At 31.8% G+C, this 19,334-nt stretch overlaps 1 protein-coding gene across 2 annotated transcripts; it reads right to left on the reverse strand.

The window, feature by feature from the left end:
• Window positions 1-1,203: 1,203 nt before the first annotated feature.
• On the reverse strand, window positions 1,204-16,976 carry LOC143052354 (AP-1 complex subunit mu-1). Of its 2 annotated transcripts, none has more exons than XM_076225370.1 (11): window positions 16,878-16,976; window positions 13,533-13,584; window positions 11,599-11,823; window positions 11,157-11,287; window positions 10,228-10,372; window positions 9,325-9,451; window positions 8,875-9,017; window positions 3,920-3,991; window positions 2,919-3,077; window positions 2,237-2,362; window positions 1,204-1,906 (listed from the first exon to the last, which is right to left on the reverse strand). In XM_076225370.1, the coding sequence occupies exons 2-11, from the start codon at window positions 13,572-13,574 to the stop codon at window positions 1,808-1,810; spliced, it is 1,269 nt and encodes a 422-aa protein (XP_076081485.1). In that variant the 5' UTR covers window positions 13,575-13,584; window positions 16,878-16,976; the 3' UTR covers window positions 1,204-1,807. The 2 variants fall into 2 exon arrangements, with proteins under 2 accessions (XP_076081485.1, XP_076081478.1); XM_076225363.1 differs by having other exon boundaries at window positions 9,313-9,451.
• Window positions 16,977-19,334: the final 2,358 nt, after the last annotated feature.

Here is a 19,334-nt window from a genome sequence, read left to right on the forward strand (position 1 = left end):
TAAAATGTCTATCAAGAGGTTGCATTTGTCTCTTATTACCTTCAACTACACAATTGAAGACAAATCTAACAGATCAAATCAGAATACTTTGATGAATAATTTGGTTTATCAATAGAGTGTATTTTTTAATAAAAGACTTGTACATTGTCTTTATGTTGGATTAATACATTGTACAAACAAACATTTATGAAGCAGTACAAGGTATTATAAAACATAATTTTTATTCAGGTCAACTGAAGTATGTTATCTGGAAAGCTAAAACCTGAACAGTTGAAAGCCAGTGATGTGTAGATATGTTGAAACATTTGAAGCTGTATGACCAAATGGGACATAAACAAATTTCTTAATTCATCTAGAGTCAATTTTGTCAGAATGAGTTTTTCGATTTGATGTTCAAATCATCTTTTCAAAACTTTTTACAAACACATCATAAGTTGGTAGACTCCTTTGGAATATATGTTACCTAGATGACGGCAAATATGTTCCAAATGTCCTAACCATAATCAAGTACTTTTTTCTCCAAACGTGACCTACCAAATAAGATTAAGGTCAAGGCTTATAGGACATGACAGTCAGAAATGTATTTTTTGCAACCCATTGCTATACCAAACAAACCATTGACTATTTCTTAAAGTACCTGAAAATAAACCTCATCTTGAAAACTTATCTGACATCTGGATTTCAAAGAGGTGAAGGTGAGGTGAAAATGACCGTCTATCAAGGTCTGACCATAAACTACTTCGATCATTATTTTTACCATCATAGGTAAAGTTTTGTTTGGATAAGACATAGAGGTAAAGTGCAAATTGCTATAGCCGCAGTCACAGCCATCATCCTCCCCATGAAAAACAAAAATGTTGACTGCTGTACTCCTATTTTAGACTTTTTAACCTATAATGTCTTAGTTTCTTCCACACATCGTTCTCAATATAACGGAATTTGATATGACTATCATACAAGTGAGAGGTTTAGCTAGCAGTAAAACCAGGTTCAATCCACCATTTTCTGCATAAAAAATCCTGTGCCAAGTCGGGAATATGACAGTTTTTATCCATTCGTTTGATGTTTTTCAGCTTTTGATTTTGCCATTTGATTAGGGATTTTCTGTTTTGAATTATTATCTGAGGTTCATTTTATTTAACTTCATACATATGAATCCTCTGATGTAACATAATTGCAGGCTAGAAAATAATAACTAAGTGATATTTCAATATTTCCATTTATTCATGTTCATGTTGACAACAATGTTTCATTTTATAAACAGCACTATGAGAGTTTTTTTTAAATAATTATTTGTGTAGACTCTTGAATGTATCTGTATTGTAAATATTTCTAAGCATTAGCATGTATAACTTAAATGCAAAAAAGACTTAACATGCATAAGCTTAAGGCAAATTACTCATTGAATGGGCTTGCTTTCATGCAGGTCCACTGAAAGAATTATTTTAACTTGAGAGAAAACCCTGTTACACAGGATTTACAGCCTACCAGACAAACATTATTTTATTTATTAACAAAACATTGCACATGAAAACAGAAACATAAGCTGGCTTTAGGTTTAAATATATTAATATCTTACCACTTTTCAGAGAAAATGTTACAATAATTGTATATTCTTACACACTGTGACACAGTAATGTACTGGCTAAAAGTTATAATTTAATCTTAGCACATTTCATACAACAGTGAGCAATGCATGATTGAAATGAATAAATATGGTAAAACTTATCATTGACTAAGAATAATTTGCGATTTTTATTATGAAACAATAAATAGACAACAATAATGTATTCTCTCATTGTTTTGTTCACTGTGTACGGAGTTGGTAGTCTCCATTCTGTGTAATATATCTAACCCATGGTAATGCCTGGTATCCACTCTTCTCTATAATCTTTAAATACCTTACCTAGAATATAAATATATTTCATGTTTATTTTATGGGTTTGTAATCCAAATAAAGTGTATTACATGAATGTTAAATCATATGCTTTACAACAAATAAATAAGAATCTGGTGTTAATCAGTAGAGCTAGAAATTAATAACAGGTGGCCTCTCAAATTTATTCATCACAGTTCATCAATGTGTATAAATTGAAATTAGCCTTTGGTTTAACATTGCAAATCAGACTGGAACACATGTAATAAATAACAAGTTTCTCTTTAAAAATATTTTCCAAACTAAATTTACATACAATGTATAAATTTGCCACTTGAGGTAAATAGCATAAATAGTTACCTGTATACCAGATACAGTGAAGTATGGAATCTCAAACTTGACATGAATTGGAGGTTTGCCCTCAGAGTCTTCTGCTAGTACACTTGGTAAATTGAAGTGTGCTCTCATCAAATACTCTTTTCCTCCCTATAATAAGTATAAATTTAATAAATAACAAAATTCATTTGCCAATAAAGTTCTCAAGTACAATCCAAATTTTCATATTATTCTGTCATGGCTAACAGAAGTCCAAAAACTTGACAGACATATGAGGGTATTGCCCTTTAAGTATAAATTGTAGCATAAAACAAAACCAAGACACTCCCATGAGGCACAATGCAACAAGATTATGTATGTTGAATGAAACTAGAACATGTTTCTGTATATCAATTATTGTTTTAAAGAGTGTAAGCAAAAAATATGCTAAAAAGATAGTCGTTTACATGTAAAGTAATAGTGTGTAATAGTTCTAAGGAATCAGCCAACAGTTTCAGTTCTTATGGAATTTAAGGTATCTTGTATTGTTGATCATGTTTGCCATGAACACTTTCTAACATGAATCCAGCCAAGTTTTCAAGATAATTTTGTGACCTTTATGGACATTTGAGGTTAAAATCAGAAGAAGAAAAAATAATAATTTTATGGAAGATACTTTAATATCCTACAATATATAAATCATATATTCTGGTAAATCTTTACTTACTGGGAATGATTTAATTGTCCAGATGACAGAATTCAAGTCTGGTGCATATTTACAGCTACCAACTGTTGTTTTAAACTTTGGTGTATCAGCGTCTGTTGGAACTGGAATGATTATTTCTACATTGTTGGCTGTTGATCGTCTTTTAAACTGACTTTTAGCCTGAAAGGACAAAGCACATGAATCATTCAACATGTTATCGTTAAACAAGTATTAAGTAAAACAAGGCATCTCAGAAGAAAAATACTTTATCACAGCAATTTTAGCTATGTAATATATATAAATAAGACATTAACTCTTCAGATCTGACAATACATATACATCTCAGCAATACTCCATGCCTCATTCATTTACATAATATCTTATAATCAATTAAAAAAAATTACACTACTACTGTTGATGTTATGCATTTTGTACTTATTAAGGTGGTAATTAACACTACAGGGAGATAACTCTGTAAAATCAGCTAAACGTTTTAATGACATTGTATTGCTAAGGAAATATTAAGCTTCTCAATGATCAAAATTAGTGTTAGTCAAACTGCTATATATCCACCCAATTTTTTCCAATAATTTGCCGGGTTCAAATTTTTTGAAATTTTTATGTTTAAGTCAAAGTATCAAATTACATGTTTTGTTAAAATTTTCTGAAAATTAAATGAGCCAAATTAATTTTAGTCAAGGTGTTAGGTACCACCTTAAGTTATATACATTTATTACAGGTATGTGTATTAAGATCAGAATTATACACAGTAAACTCAACAGATACCTTAAATCTAGCAACAATTTCAGTGACTTAAATTATTTGACCAACGTTTATCTTTAGACCCTCCTGTGATCATAATGACACTAAAGCTTCCTAAATACTTTAAATTCAACAAAAATCTATTTTTCTTGGTTATCCTATTGAATCATAGCAGAATTTAACTCTTTCACATAACATTCTGGGAAAGCTTTTTCTTGATTGATGTTAAATACCAATTAAAACTATGGAGTCTATCTTACCTTGATCATATATTCCACCCTACTGTGGGCGTGTCTTTCTATAACTGACTCCACCCATATTAATGGTTTTACCTGTAAATATTCAAAACATATAACAAAGCAATAAAACTATTATTATCATTACATCAAAATTAAGGGGGACAGGTGGACTAACACACAGACCAGAAAACATCTGACATCTTGAACAAGCTTGACCTCCAAAACTGTGTCTCAGATTTCAAAAAACATCGATAGAACAAATTTTATACCACATTGAATTTAGTGATCTCTTATGAATTGATGTTGCAAACTTCATTGAAGATTTATGAGAGAATGAAATACAATAGGAACCAGGTGCTCCGCAGGGCGCAGCTTTATATGACCGCAGAGGTCGAACCCTGAACAGTTGGGGCAAGTATGGACAAAACATTCAAGCGTGATACAGCTCTGAATTTGGATTGTGATCAAATTTTTGACATTACATGGTTTTTTTTTTACACAAAACAAATGTCAAGATTTTACAAATCAATTAAAGATTTCTTCTTCAAACTTTGTAAATCTAAAATTAAATAGTTGACACAGCATAAGTTTCTGACACAGAATGAATGTGGTCTAATGAACTTAAAAGTTTTTTTTTTGCCTTTGAGCAATTCACTATGCTCTTGAATATTAATCCTCTCAAAAAAATGTTTGAAGAAATTTTCTTTTTATTTATGAAATCTGAAATGAGAAGAATTTAAACCCCCCCCTTTTTTTCACATCCCCGTTTCCTTTTTTCCAAAACTGATATCAATTCAAATTTCTAATGGAGTTTGCAACAATAACTACTCTTTTAAATACATCATAAAATATTAAAATGTAAAATAAAGTGCTTGTTATCACTGAATGGTAAAGATTGGTTGGTAGTAAAAGTGAATGAACATTGTTTATTGTATAAAACAATAAAAAAAACTTCATCAGCAACATTTTATATTGGCAAATTTCCAATGAAGTTATTTACATAAAGTTATTGGCAAATAAAAATAGAAAATGACATCATAGTCATGTCTGGCAAATGTCCAACATATATTATCTAAAAACATTTTAGATAAGATAAGGAAAAAAAGCTTCATCAGCAACATTTTATATTGGCAAATTTCCAATGAAGTTATTTACATAAAGTTATTGGCAAATAAAAATAGAAAATGACATCATAGTCATGTCTGGCAAATGTCCAACATATATTATCTAAAAACATTTTAGATAAGATAAGGAAAAAAAGCTTCATCAGCAACATTTTATATTGGCAAATTTCCAATGAAGTTATTTACATAAAGTTATTGGCAAATAAAAATAGAAAATGACATCATAATCATGTCTGGCAAATTTCCAACATATATTATCAACTACTATTCTATACAAAGAAAGATAACTCCAATTGAAAATTAATTGCTATGGCACAATATTGTGCAATTAGATATTTCTTGCTATTGTGCAATACTGTGCAATTGAAAATTTCTTGCCATTGCACAATACTTGATATGGAATCCTGATTTGGACCAACTTGAAAACTGGGCCCATAATCAAAAATGAAAGTACATATTTCGATAAAGCATATCAAATAAGCCCAAGAATTTAATTTTTGTTAAAATCAAACTTAGTTTGAACCTTAATATAGACCAATTTGAAAACGGGACCAAAAATTAAGAATCTACATACATAGTTAGATTCGGCATATCAAAGAACCCCAATTATTCAATTTTTAATGAAATCACACAAAGTTCAATTTTGGACCCTTTGCAGGGGCGGATCCAGGATTTTGGAAAGGGGGGGCGAAGTGAAAAAATTCGCCGAGCAGAGCGAGGCGAATTTTTTTTTTTGGACATTTTTTAGGCTAAAAAACATAAAATAAGTGTAAAATGCACTTTTAAAACGGTTCCTGACTTTGGGCATGTATATTTTATAGTTGTGGTAAAGTGTAAGGGTTAAACATTTTTGATGCCGTACTCTCCCCATTTTAAAGTGTCTATTATAAAATGATTGGATAGATCCAAAGCTATGGACTAATATATTTGATGTGGACTTGTCAGTAAAAAATTGAGATGGAAAATTCTCGTTTGTTGTATGTTTAGTTAGTATAACCTCACAAATTTCTTGTTGTAAACAAGATTTACGCTGAGGTATTCAATGAAATTTACAATATGACCGACCCGAGTTAAGACACAAACAAGCAATTTCTATATCAAAATGTTTCCAAGGTTGAAATGTTTCAGCCAACAAGAGAATTGAGGGGTTCCAACTCAACCAAAGGATACGAATGAGTCTGAAATGACAACGAATTTATGAATTATGGTCGATAAAGGCCACACGAAGCAGGTGGGTTGTAGCCGGGCCTTGAAAAAAGTGTTCAATATATCTGTTCGGCGAAACAGACTTTCCGGTCAGATATGGGATTTACATGCAAACCCCCGGCCCCCCAAAAACTACGTCAGTTTATAATTCATCATGATCATTTAATGCTAAATATTTCTGTTGGAAATTTTTGTTCCTAATGGCAAATAAGTGGACAAGATTATTGTTTTCAATCAATTCAATTTTTGTTTAAGGCAAAAATCAGGCTAAGAATAGTTTCTCTCAAACATCGCAGACTGCCACCTCAAATCAAATGGTCCGTACCTTAGACTTTAAATCTATCTAGAGCTTACTGACTGCATGGGGATCATTATTCAGCTATGTTATTAATAGACTGCAGGGCGTGTGGGGTTAACATGTTTTCGTAGGTAAATAATATTGCAGTGAATCTTTTTTTTTCATGAGAGTGTAATAGAGTATTACTTTCTGTTTAGTGGAATTGTGAAATAGAAGTCAACTAGTCTACGTTCTTTGTCGCTTTAAAGGTGTCATGCGTGTCATCCTTGATGACCAGCATACGCAATGTGCTACTGTAATTTGAATTTGGAAATGACTTGAGTGACGTTTTTTCGACGCACTGGTTAACTCCACCGTAGCAAATCACATGACTTTGACATAACCAATAATTACAGTAAATAGGAGCAAAATATACCTTTATAAGTAACGAATTGTCGCATAAAAACAAAATACACGGGCAATGACAAATTTCACGAAGTCTATAGTCTATTTGATTTTTTTACAAAGTCCAAACACAAAAGGGGGGGCGTACGCCCTCTACGCCCCCCTCTGAATCCGCCACTGCTTTGGGCCCCTTATCCCTAAACTGTTAGGACCAAAACTCCCAAAATCAAACCCAACCTTCCTTTTATGGTCATAAACCTTGTTTTTAAAATTTCATTGTTTTCTATTTACTTATACTAAAGTTATTGTGCGAAAACCAAGAATAATGCTTATTTGGGCCCTTTTTTGGCCCTTAATTCCTAAACTGTTGGAACCAAAACTCCCAAAATCAATCCCAACCTTCCTTTTGTGGTCATAAACCTTGTGTCAAAATTTCATAGATTTCTATTCACTTAAACTAAAGTTATAGTGCGAAAACCAAGAAAATGCTTATTTGGGCCCTTTTGTCCCCTTATTCCTAAAATGTTGGGACCAAAACTCCCAAAATCAATCCCAACCTTTCTTTTGTGGTCATAAACCTTGTGTTAAAATTTCATTGATTTCTATTCACTTTTACTAAAGTTAGAGTGCGAAAACTAAAAGTATTCGGACGACGACGACGACGACGACGACGACGACGACGACGCAGACGACGACGATGCCAACGTGATAGCAATATACGACCAAAAAATTAAAATTTTTGCGGTCGTATAAAAATCTGAGACACAGTTTTGGAGGTCAAGCTGTGTTGTACAAGAATCTATAAAATATTTTGGGATGCTATGAATAACAAAGAAGCTAAATTTATTCAAGTTGGAACATCACAATATAGCAACTAATTACATAACAATTAATTATGTAATAATGGCAGCAGTCCTTTTGCGCCAATTATTGTTTTTCAGTGGTATCATTTGCGCCAAATTTTGTTTTCCAAATATATCAATTGCGCCAATATTCGGAACTTATTTGCGCCAATTTACCTGTACACATATCTATCATAAGTATTAATGATTAGTATATATTTATTCTTATTTTTGGCTTTAAAAGTATCATAACTTATGTTCGGAGATATTTCACCATTAAGATGAGCATCCGGCTAGAAATGACTTAAAATGCATTGACAGTCCATGTATTGAGAGGGAAGAAAAACTGTTACTTTGCTGAGTATTTAATAAAAGATATGCCAAAAGATAAGCAAATAGAAGCATTTGCTGGTTATGTTTTAGTCACATAGGTTGATGACACAGTACTTTGTTTCCACCATGCGTATGGGCTAAAACTCTCTACCGCAAGACGTACCAGTAAAGGGGCAAAAGCATTCCATGGGCATTATAATGAACTGTTTTATGCATTTCATCCTTCAATGTTTGTGTTTTTTTGGGACAATAAATTGAAGTTACAAGCTACTATCTACATTAAATTACCCATGCAGCAGCAGTAAGAAGAAGATATGTTTCAGAAAAGGAAACATTTGCCGTGTAAACTGCCAATTCCAAGTCCGAAAAAAGGAGCAGGGAAGTCATTTTTCTTCTGATGGCGCAATCGTATGTTTTATTTTTGGCGCAAATGATACCATGTAATTTTAAAACAGGTGGCGCAAACGTAGCATTGGAGAAAAAAAGTTGTGGCGCAAAAGGACGCATTTTTGGCGCAAACGGATTTCTCCCGTAATAATTATGTCATAATGAAATTATCACAATTTGAAAGATTAATCATTCTTCTTTCTTTTGGTACCTCATTTATAAAATTTAAAGAAGGATGAGTGGAGTTACATCAGTTTAAAGATGTCTGATTTGGGATGATAAATCTTTGTATTGTGCTACCTTAAGTCTGTGTATTGTTATAAAACTTACATGTGTATTAAGTCTGTGTGTTTTTATAAAACTTACATGTGTATTAATTTTGTGTGTTATTGTAAAACTTACATGTGTATTTAGCCTGTAAGACATCAGTTCAAATTCTCCATCAGGTGGTATAAAGGATATTGTTCTATCATTCTCAAATCTAGATAATCTCACACACTGGTGGAACTTCACATCTTCTAATTCTACCGATTTACTCTTTCCTCCTGTAAACAAAAAAGTAAAGATTTTTTTCTTATAAAATAGAATTTTTGTGATCATTAGACCTCATTTTGCATTTTTTCTTTAAATCAGTAAGCAATAATAAAAAATTGAAGTATGGCTGAAAATATGTTGTTTTGAGATTTACTATGATTTGGTGGTATTACACCTTATAACCTTAGCATTAAATTTATCCAACTACATCATCAAGTCCTAAGATCATCTAAAATTATTAAAAACAATTATTTTTTTCTTTCTGTTTACACAAGTTTGTTAGATCAAGTAATATGATATGTGTACCTTTGTACTTACTTCCAGTACTTTCAAATAAGACTTTATCATTTAGTCCTAGTCTTAACTCAGGCATTCCAGATAAATATACCCTCATCTTAATAGCCCCTACAATCTCACTTCTTAAAACATTACCATTAGCACTAACCTGTAAAATATAGGGAAAATGGAAACTGAAACACACAAAGAAAATGGTTCATAGTTCTTTATTTTTAAGTCATTTATCAGTGATTTTTTTATTGATTTTCAAATTTCCAGATTAAAACTATTTCCTAATGCAAAAATGTGTTTTCTTTTTGTAAAGTATTTGGTAATTTATTAGAAATCTTTGAACTATCCTAAAAAAAATTGTCATTTCTTCCTGCTGTTCATATCAATTGTCGGTATCATGTCATATAAATAAAATATACGAAGGTCCAAATCCAGAAATGTTCTTGTTTTGAACTAATCATAAACATATATACATGTCCCTTTTCAGTCATTCTTTTATATATAATATATATGTTTATGTTTATGTATAAAAAATGTACTTTTTGTAAAAATGATATAGAGGATGAGTTTCATTTCATCCTCAAATGTCCACGTTTTCAAGGTTTTAGAACAATTTATATTAAGCCTTTTTATTGGAAAAAACCGTCGATGTACAAATTTATTAAACTGATGAGTACTAATAATGTAAAAGAATTGTGTAATTTAGGTAAATTTATATTTAGATCTTTTAAGCTTAGATCCGAAATGTTAAAATAATGTTTGTTTATTACTACAACACCTTCTTCTGTCACATAGTCTGTGTTTATGTATGTATTATATGTATTATTGATGTTGATATAATTGTATACCTATAGTTTATATAGACTTTGGTAATAAAGATATATATATGTTTGACTATTAGTCCACATTTACATGTACTTTTAAAAGACTTACCAATAAATTAACAGATTCTATAACATCTAAGAATACTTCATTCTTTCTATATTTAATCTTTTCTGATCTCCATGATACAGCATTAGTGACAGCCATAGGAGGACGAGGAGCAACCTCTAACTTATGTCCATCTTGAGTAATATACCTTAATAAAGGAAAACATTGGTGGTAGATCATCGAAAATTATTAAGACAGAATTGAAACTGTCACTCAAATAAGACAATCTGTTAAACCATCGAACAGTTGTGTGTTTGAGATGTGTTCAGCCTGGTAAAAAATTGAAACAAGACATTGCTGCATTACACCAAAGGGGGAATAATCCAGGCTGTAGCCTTTTGAACATTTATTGGTAACAGCATTGAACCGATCAATCAATGCTCAATGTCATTTTAAAAGAACTTTTTAGTTTGTGAATTGTTTCAAATTATAATGATTCAAAACTATCTTCCTTACAGTAATCTAATACTTGTAAGCTGGTATATATATACAAATGCATCAAACATATTTCCAAAATCAAAAAAAAAAATTTAAATTGCTGTTATATGTATCAACAGTAGCATATTTAGTTCTATTGGTAAACATGGTAAACAACGTTCAAATATAGGTCGGTCTGTTAGCTTATCTGTGACTAATAAATTTTAGTCAAAAATGGCTGATTTCAGGAAACATTTCGAACAGATATAAAATCATTTTTGGAAGTAATTTAAGAACATTTGATAGTTGACGTGAAAAGGGATCAACACCTCCAGCAATACCAATTTTTTCAATGGATTAATAGAAAACAATTAATGTGACCTGACAATATAACTTGCTACAGAGTATTGCTGGAAACTCTTGTCTGGCACTGTGTACTTGGTATAGAAAATATTGGATATTAAAGAAAAATGCATATAGATTTGTACAATAAATCCTTTTTTTGTGCTACTTACTCTTGTAAAATTTTACTATCTGTGGTTTGTGGGAATCCAAAGTCCATCACCTCATCCAAAAGTTCATAAATTAGGACAAAGTTGTCTCTGATACTTTCTTCTTCTATTTCTTTGAAGTATTCAATCATAATCTGTAATGGAAACCAAAATAATAAGTCTTCTGTGCAAATGTTAAATAGAGGCCTTAACAACTTAATACTGTAAATTCAGAAATTATTGCAATGTTTTTATTATTGCAAAAAATGTGACTGGGTTATAATCCCAATATGACAATTTTGAAGAGATAACAGTGTTAAGACTGTTTAATCAGTCTTTTGAAACTGACACGCAGGAGTCAGAGCAGACTTGGAAAGCATTCTTCACTTAATTATGTCTCAAAAGTCAAAACTAGTTACTCCACATATAATTATTATTCCTCATGTACATAAATTTGTCTATTTACCTGGACTAGCTTGTGTAGGAATGAGAAGACCAATGCAATGTTACAGTTCTTCAGAGTAGTAGCCACCAAGTACAGGTTATTGTATTTAATATAAACAAAGGTTACGTTTCCATGTTGAATGATTGGTGTCATATGGCCTTCTTCTTCTCTGTCCATCACTAATGACATGAACTTGTCTATACAAGACATATCTATGTCGCCTCGATAATTCCGACATATTAATACCTATAAAGATATACATATGAAGATCCTTTTTTATTGAAATTGTATGTGCAATATAGATATTTTCAAGAATCTGCAATATTTGATTCATGTATGTACAATGTATCTTTTCCCACATACATGATATGAGGGTATATCTAGGATTTAACAATAATTCAATTAGTTATAGTGAATTTGAAACCCTCCAAGTCATAGTCACATCATATGAAACAAGTTTCTGTATATAATAATGTTAAGGAAACTATTGAACCAATGCATGAATGTGTAGTAAAATAGTCTTCTGTGAAAGGTTTTTTTTTAATATATATTTCTTATCCATAAAATATAACCAACAAAATGTTTCATTTGGTACATGTACATGTATGTAATTGATGAACGAAAATTTTGTCTGCAAAAATAACTATCTGGTTTCGGTTGCACATGTACATTGATCTTGATAACATTCAACACAGAATCATGGAGCATGTGCATGATAATTGAGATGATAGTGATGTACTTTTTTTAAATTATTTTACATGGATAATTCCCATTTGTTTTATAAAACTTTATCATGACAGTTGTTAGATTTGGTGTAATAAAAATGTTCTTTCAAAATCTAGTGATACTATAGCTATCTGTTTTCAACTCTTTTTACCTTCACACTTCTGTTGTCTGGTTGCTGAATTACTTACCTGCTTACAGAGATATCACAATCTAAGGTCGCTTCATATAGGTACTGAAAAGCTATTTATGATTCAGTGTATAGAGTACAGGAGGGAAATACTCAATACTTCATGTACATGATGTACTGGATCATTTCTGAAGATTTGAATGTAGTAAAGAATTTTAATTTTTATCAAACAAGTTAAAAAGAGTTAATGTACACATGTTTTTAACTCATTCGCCCCCAAGAGATTTCTGGAAAATCAGGCATTTTCGAAAAATTGCAATCATATGCAATTTTCTAGTGGGTTTGAACCCATCCCCACTGAAAAATTGTCATTTCCCGTCTATTTTCTGATTTTTAAACGACCTTGAGAGGTGAACATTGACCAGACTGAGTTTCTTTTTCATTCAAGTCGTACCCTATAGTTACTGCAGTCCATTCATGCTAACTGGGAGTATATGGGACTTAAGACTTATGCTGGCGAATTATCATTGTCAAGTCAGGTCTGCCTAAATGTCTGTTTTTACCGATTTTGTAACAAACGGTGACCTAGATTTTACAGACTAGTTTCCTATTGGCCATATTATACCTCTTTGTGTTCATATACCACCTATGCATGTATTTACGATAATAGTTTATACCTACAATGACTACCAGTTATGTAGTGGCCATCAAAAGATGCCCACCCCACCTGAATTTTTGCTACTTTTCACGTTTTTCCGATTTTGAGCATCTTTCAAAGTGACATATTTTCATAAACAGAGGTCTGAGAAGAGTTTATGGACCATGAACTGCTTGGTTGAAGTCACTGCTATCATGACAGTTCAGGTGGAGAAGTTCAAAAAAGGTATGGAGGGTCATACGGGCCATCAAAGAATGGTTGTCGCCATCAGCCTACAGGCAGGATTGGGGTTAAAGGGTTAAAGTAAAAATATATACATCATTTTCTTCTTTATTGTTAAATCTGAAGGATCATTTACATGTAACTTTAGTGTATTCTCATTGTCATTTTCAGCTGCCTTCTACATGTACATTTGTATGTTGTGTTGTATTGAAGCAATCTTACCTTGCCTTTCACATCCAGTATATATACTGCTGAAGCAGACATTTTCCTACACCTACAAGTAAAATAGTAAATTGTTCTTCAGAGGACAAATATGTATACTGACATGAAGTAAACAAAACATAATTAAGGTCTGGAGTTACAATGTATTATCCTTTGATTTTCATTAGTTTATTAGTAATTCAGTTTACTTCATAGAGGTACATGTACAAATCAATATTTTCCATATTCATTTTGTTAGATTAAATCAGAAATGGTATTAGTACTCTCTTGCTTCAAAACTGTTCAAACATAATTACAAAATCACTAGAACTTTGGCCATTAAAATTTTGATTTCTTCGAAAGGGAAACAAATAGAAATGGTCTTACATTTGTACTACAAGCATAAACAGATGAAAGATGAATTGCAGAACCAATATTAAATAACTGCTGGGCTAAATAAAATATAACTAAAAAGGGACAAGGCCCCATAAGATGCCAAAACCTCCTGTCACTATTTCATTGGCAGTTGCAATATGGTATGGGTGGTTGTATGTTTTTCGAAATAACAAAATACCATGGCCAGCTGCTAGACAGGAATGTATATACAAGGTTCCAGTGATATTGTTTGCCTTAAATTAGTGGAGAATAAAGGCTTTTTCCCCTGGAGAAGAATCCCAATTTGAAAAAAAAATGGCTTAAAATTATTTCCATAAAGACTTTTTTCCCAAACAGTGCAGTCTCAATAGTAATTGTGCATGAATAAAAACTGAAAAACACTCATTTAAACATTTTTCATGCCTAAAATGTCTGTATGTGCAGATTTGAGGATCTATTTATGTATAATCATTGACAAAAAGGGGTCTTATTTCAAAGCAGGTGTTGACTCTTGAAAGGGGGTCTGTAAATTGAAGTTTCAGTCAAATTTGTGGTTTATTTTAAATTTCCCAATTTGATGAAAATGACGCATATTTTCCCAATAAAAAAGAGTAGAGGCAGTTTTGAAAAAAGCCAACAATATCACTGGGTTCTCAAACACAATCAATGCACCAACATGTTTAAATTAAGAACTATTTAAAATAATATTAAAGTACTAAAGTAGAAAAGAACTACTCTAAAAACTAGACATCTGCAAATTACAGGCTAAACTTGTACAATGTATAATCTGAGAGTTCTGGCTGTTCATATAACTTTGTCATTTTCTAAAACATATAGTTAACATTTATAACTACATGAACTATGTACTCATAGTGATACTCCAAAATCAACCAATCAAAATGCTGGATTTCATGCTTCAAGCATTAATTTTTGTGCTCCAAGCAATGAGCAGAGTTTTATGACTTCAACCCATGGTGTAGTTATATTAAACACATGTACTGATGTAGAAGGTAAGAATGGTGCCAATTATTTCTTAAAATACATGTACAACAATGTCAGGAGCCTCATAATATATTTACATCATTCATGTTAACAATGTCTGACAATCAAAATAAACGTGAATAAACCAAACAATACAGACAGTAAAGGTCAGGAAAAAAAATCTTGGATTTGTTGACAATCAAAATTTTCCTAGAACCTTTAAACAAAATTTTGACTAGCCTGCGGGACTACTGTTCTCAAATTGATATTTCTTGTCTTTTTTTTGGTTTGTCAAAAAAACTTTAGGGTCAATCAGGGATAGCAGGAAACAAGACTATATTTTTTGGCCTTAATGGCAATAAGGCACAAAACAGCTGTGCTCAGTAAATGCACTACATGTACATGTATGTTCATGATGTTAGGATATATAGCGAACAGTGAAAATTTGTATCAAAAATAAAGAATACAGAAAAAGATGACCAAGGCACCCTACCAACCCGGCTACTAAGACACTCTTTAACTTTTCCCATAACTCAAAGACCTAAACATATAAATTCTAAAGCCAGAAGTATGTAGACATGTTTAAGATAATCTTAAGTAGGTATCTCAATGCTAGAAAAAAAATAAGATTGAGTTATCTTTCTTTATTCTTGTGTGCTCCTTCTTTGGAGGATTATAAACAGTACGTAGATGTAATTTAAGATCAACAATGGCGGCCAATTTTGTTATTTTTGTATCAAAACTTAGAGCAGTTAAAGACAAATATGTCTGAATTTGCTATTTATTTTACGAAAAACAAGTAAAATAATGCTTTTAAGTTGATCATGGTGTTCGACTTTCTGTCAATTACGTTTTCTCCATGAAACTACAGTAAACATTGCAAATGTGCCCAAGTTGTCGCATGAACATTTATTCAAAGATAAATGCCGACTGACCAATTCTATTTGAATGAATTAATGTTGATGACCATTAATGACCCATCAGATAAACGGATTACCTGTAACAACAGATTATGACACATGTTGTAACCATTGATTAGTTTGAGGTCGTTAACAAAGTCACAAACTTGTCGCCAGGTAAAATTACGTAATTGGCGGATCATATCAAAACAAACAAAATAATATACAATCAATCTTCAAAAAAGGCAGGGCGCCCTGGAACTGTTAAAAGGGCACAGGGTGGCACTCAGGAAAGGTTGGGTGGTCCACCACCCTGTGAAAACGGCCTAGCTGGAACATAGTTCGAACTGTCTAAATATGAGCAAATAAAGGTTGGCAGGTAGGTGAAACTTACATAAATGAAGAGATAAATGAAAAATTAACAAATTGAAACCTGATTTACATAATTCCAAGGCCGTAAGTCGGTACCAGAGGCGAAAAAGCAGTACATCTATTTTGGACGGGCAGATATCCACTTTGTAATATGGACTGAGCTCTGACATCCCACGGCCCCAGCTTGTCTGGCAAAATAGCCGTTGGACGTCAGAGTAATCTCGGAATAGCTGGAACACTGTGTTGTCTCTTTGACACTGACACATGTACATTTCCTATTTCCATTCTCAATTTTAATGTCAACAATAAACATTTTACTCCATTTGTCTCTTACTTACAGTGAGTCTAATTGTAGCTAAAATATGTTATGGGATTTGACCAAAGACGATATTCATTAAGTAATTAAGGCTCATTTAACATTTGACCATAACCTGATAACAGTAGCGAACAAATAATCTTTTAGGAGTCAGACAAAATAATGGGCATTTCTGACCACTCTTGTTAACACTAGTAATAAAAGTTATTTTAAACGGAAGCCTGTTTCTATGTATTAAAGCAGACGGTCTGTGGAAAGTGATTTGTCATTTCTATATTTATAACATGCAAAAATTATGGCATGATGGGGGAATCAACCAGTCTTCGATAAAATATAATTATTTCTGCCAATATATGGTATGATACTGTCTCTGTCGTGTCACAGTTAGTGAGAAAATATTGACTTTATGTTTAAAATATTTACTGTAAGCGTATTATCTAGATTTTCTTCTATAAATCCATTTCCAAGCTATATTTTGGTTAAACCGGAAGTGACTACAACACCTGTTTCCCATCATACGTTTTATTTCCTGTTGACGTTTCGATTTATTCGAGTTTACCCCGCGGGAATATTTAATAGGTGAAAAAAATAAATAATCATAAGATAAGACAGAGACATACAATATAATGTATTATATGTCTCTGGATAAGATAAAAAAAAATAAAAAATATTTTGATTCGTCATTCAAGTACAAATATAAAACACAAGCTCTAAGGAGCTTTTGACCGAATATAAAAAACATATAAATAGCACTTAAGGGGGTTCGCGGGTCTAAATCATTTACATACGATTTCTCTATATTTTTCTATAAATGAACTTTATCTTATAGTTAATAGAAAAATGAAATAAAAAAATGGGGTCACCGTTCATTTGCGCTCATAATCTGCCTTCGAAAGAAGCATACATCTTTGTAAAAGTGTTTTTTTTTTTGTTGAACCAATAGGAGACATAAAGGTAATATCGAAATAAAAAAAGAAATTTATTACAGAAATCGCTCAAATTTTACAATAATTTAGTTTAAGTACAGCATATATCGAAATTATATTAAAAAATATAGGTCACCGATGAGTTAAAAGAGATATTTCAATTTTAAAGCCAAAAAATGGCAATTTTCCACCAAAGGGAGATAATTTGGAACTTTTTCAATGATGTTTACATTTTAAAACTCATCTGGGGCCAACACGAATTAATTGTTTTGAATGTTTTTTGTACCATATGATAAAGTAACAACTACAAAAGGTAATAAATAAAATTTGTAATGAAAAACAAATGTTTAATTTTTTTCTGAAATTTTTATACCCTCGAGCCTCCTTAAAACAACCTATAATACAAAGTTAAAACTCACATACATAGCATCTGATAGCATGCAATAAAAATAGGCAACAATTTTAGATGAAAGTAAAACATACTAGACCAGAGCAACCAAAAGCAACATAAAATATAAGCAGCTCAAGAATTATCTGCAAGCAGAACAGCGACAATCACATTCCAAACCGCTCCAGGACTGAACAAGACTTTTAAAATGTGAAAAACGATACAAGCCCAAACGAAAAAATATGAACAAGTCTAATAGATTCTATATATATATATTATATTCGAACAATTTGTAATTTGATATGTATTCTGTCATTTATTGGCTTTTCTTTCTTTCTTTGTTCAGAGACATATAATATGTGTATATATTTCTCTGGTTTGTTATAATCTTTATGCCCCTCGGGGCCCAAAATTGACTTATTCAATTTATCTTATCTGATTTTATACACAACGAGGAGAGCAGGATAGAGTCCAAACTATCGTAACAATCAGTTAGGCAGCAACCATTTGATTTTCTGGGGGGGGGGGGGCTATGTTTTTTTTTTGGAAAAAAAAGTTTGTTTCCAGTTTTTGGAGAAAAAAATAATTTGTTTTTGATTCTGAGAAAAAAAAATTGTTTGTTTCACCCTCAGTTGCCACTATATGTAATGATAGTTTGGACTCTATCCTGCTCTCCTTGTTGTGTATAAAATCAGATAAGATAAATTGAATAAGTCAATTTTGGGCCCCGAGGGGCATAAAGATTATAACAAACCAGAGAAATATATACACATATTATATGTCTCTGAACAAAGAATAAAAGAAAAGCCAATAAATGACAGAATACATATCAAATTACAAATTGTTCGAATATAATATATATATAGAATCTATTAGACTTGTTCATATTTTTTCGTTTGGGCTTGTATCGTATTTTCCCTCCGGTTTATATGATCCGTTCATCCTATATTGACTCTTAAAATTCAAAAGTTATCTAAAATTGAGGGTAAATTATATGGCCTTCCAAATACCGTTTCGATCCCTAACATCACTGAAGAGACATATATTGTCGAAATCTAGATCTGGTGTACAAAAAAAAATATTGACACCTTGTGTTTGTGGCATAACATCTTGGCCACAGATTAGTATTAAATTTATATTAAGATCCATTTTGTTACATCTCGTGATCAATTTTATCTGGCAATTGCCAATGACAGTCAGCAGGGTTTAAGAACATCAGTTGTTCGACCTGTTTAATAGTCAAATGCATTTTGTTTAAATATACTTTTTCACTTTTTTGGTCTTTTGGTAAATGTTGTTTGTGCTGTATTTAGACCCTTCTACAACGAAATTTGTTTTACATGCATAGGTTTTTATCCAACGCAGTCATAGGTTTGAACGTAGTTTTCAATTTACTTTTGTTTAACTTAAATGATTACTTGAATGCATACATCTAACCCCGTGTAGACTGACATAAATGACATATGTACGGTATGTCTGTCTCGTGCGAGGGCTGTATAGTCAGTCAACAACATACCTCCAGACATCTGAGCTTCCCCGTCTTTGGAACATTTTCGATACACTATC

Source organism: Mytilus galloprovincialis, chromosome 1 (assembly GCF_965363235.1).
Source record: "Mytilus galloprovincialis chromosome 1, xbMytGall1.hap1.1, whole genome shotgun sequence".
NCBI lineage: Eukaryota > Metazoa > Mollusca > Bivalvia > Mytilida > Mytilidae > Mytilus > Mytilus galloprovincialis.

Coding starts and splice junctions, on each gene's coding strand:
- LOC143052354 (XM_076225363.1), bottom strand. CDS start 13,574: ATGTCTGCTTCAGCAGTATATATACTGGATGTGAAAGGCAAG. Junction 3,992..8,874: donor CTTACAGGCTAAATACACAT/GTAAGTTTTACA, acceptor GAATATTTACAG/GTAAAACCATTAATATGGGT. Junction 2,363..2,918: donor GGACAATTAAATCATTCCCA/GTAAGTAAAGAT, acceptor TACTTATTATAG/GGAGGAAAAGAGTATTTGAT.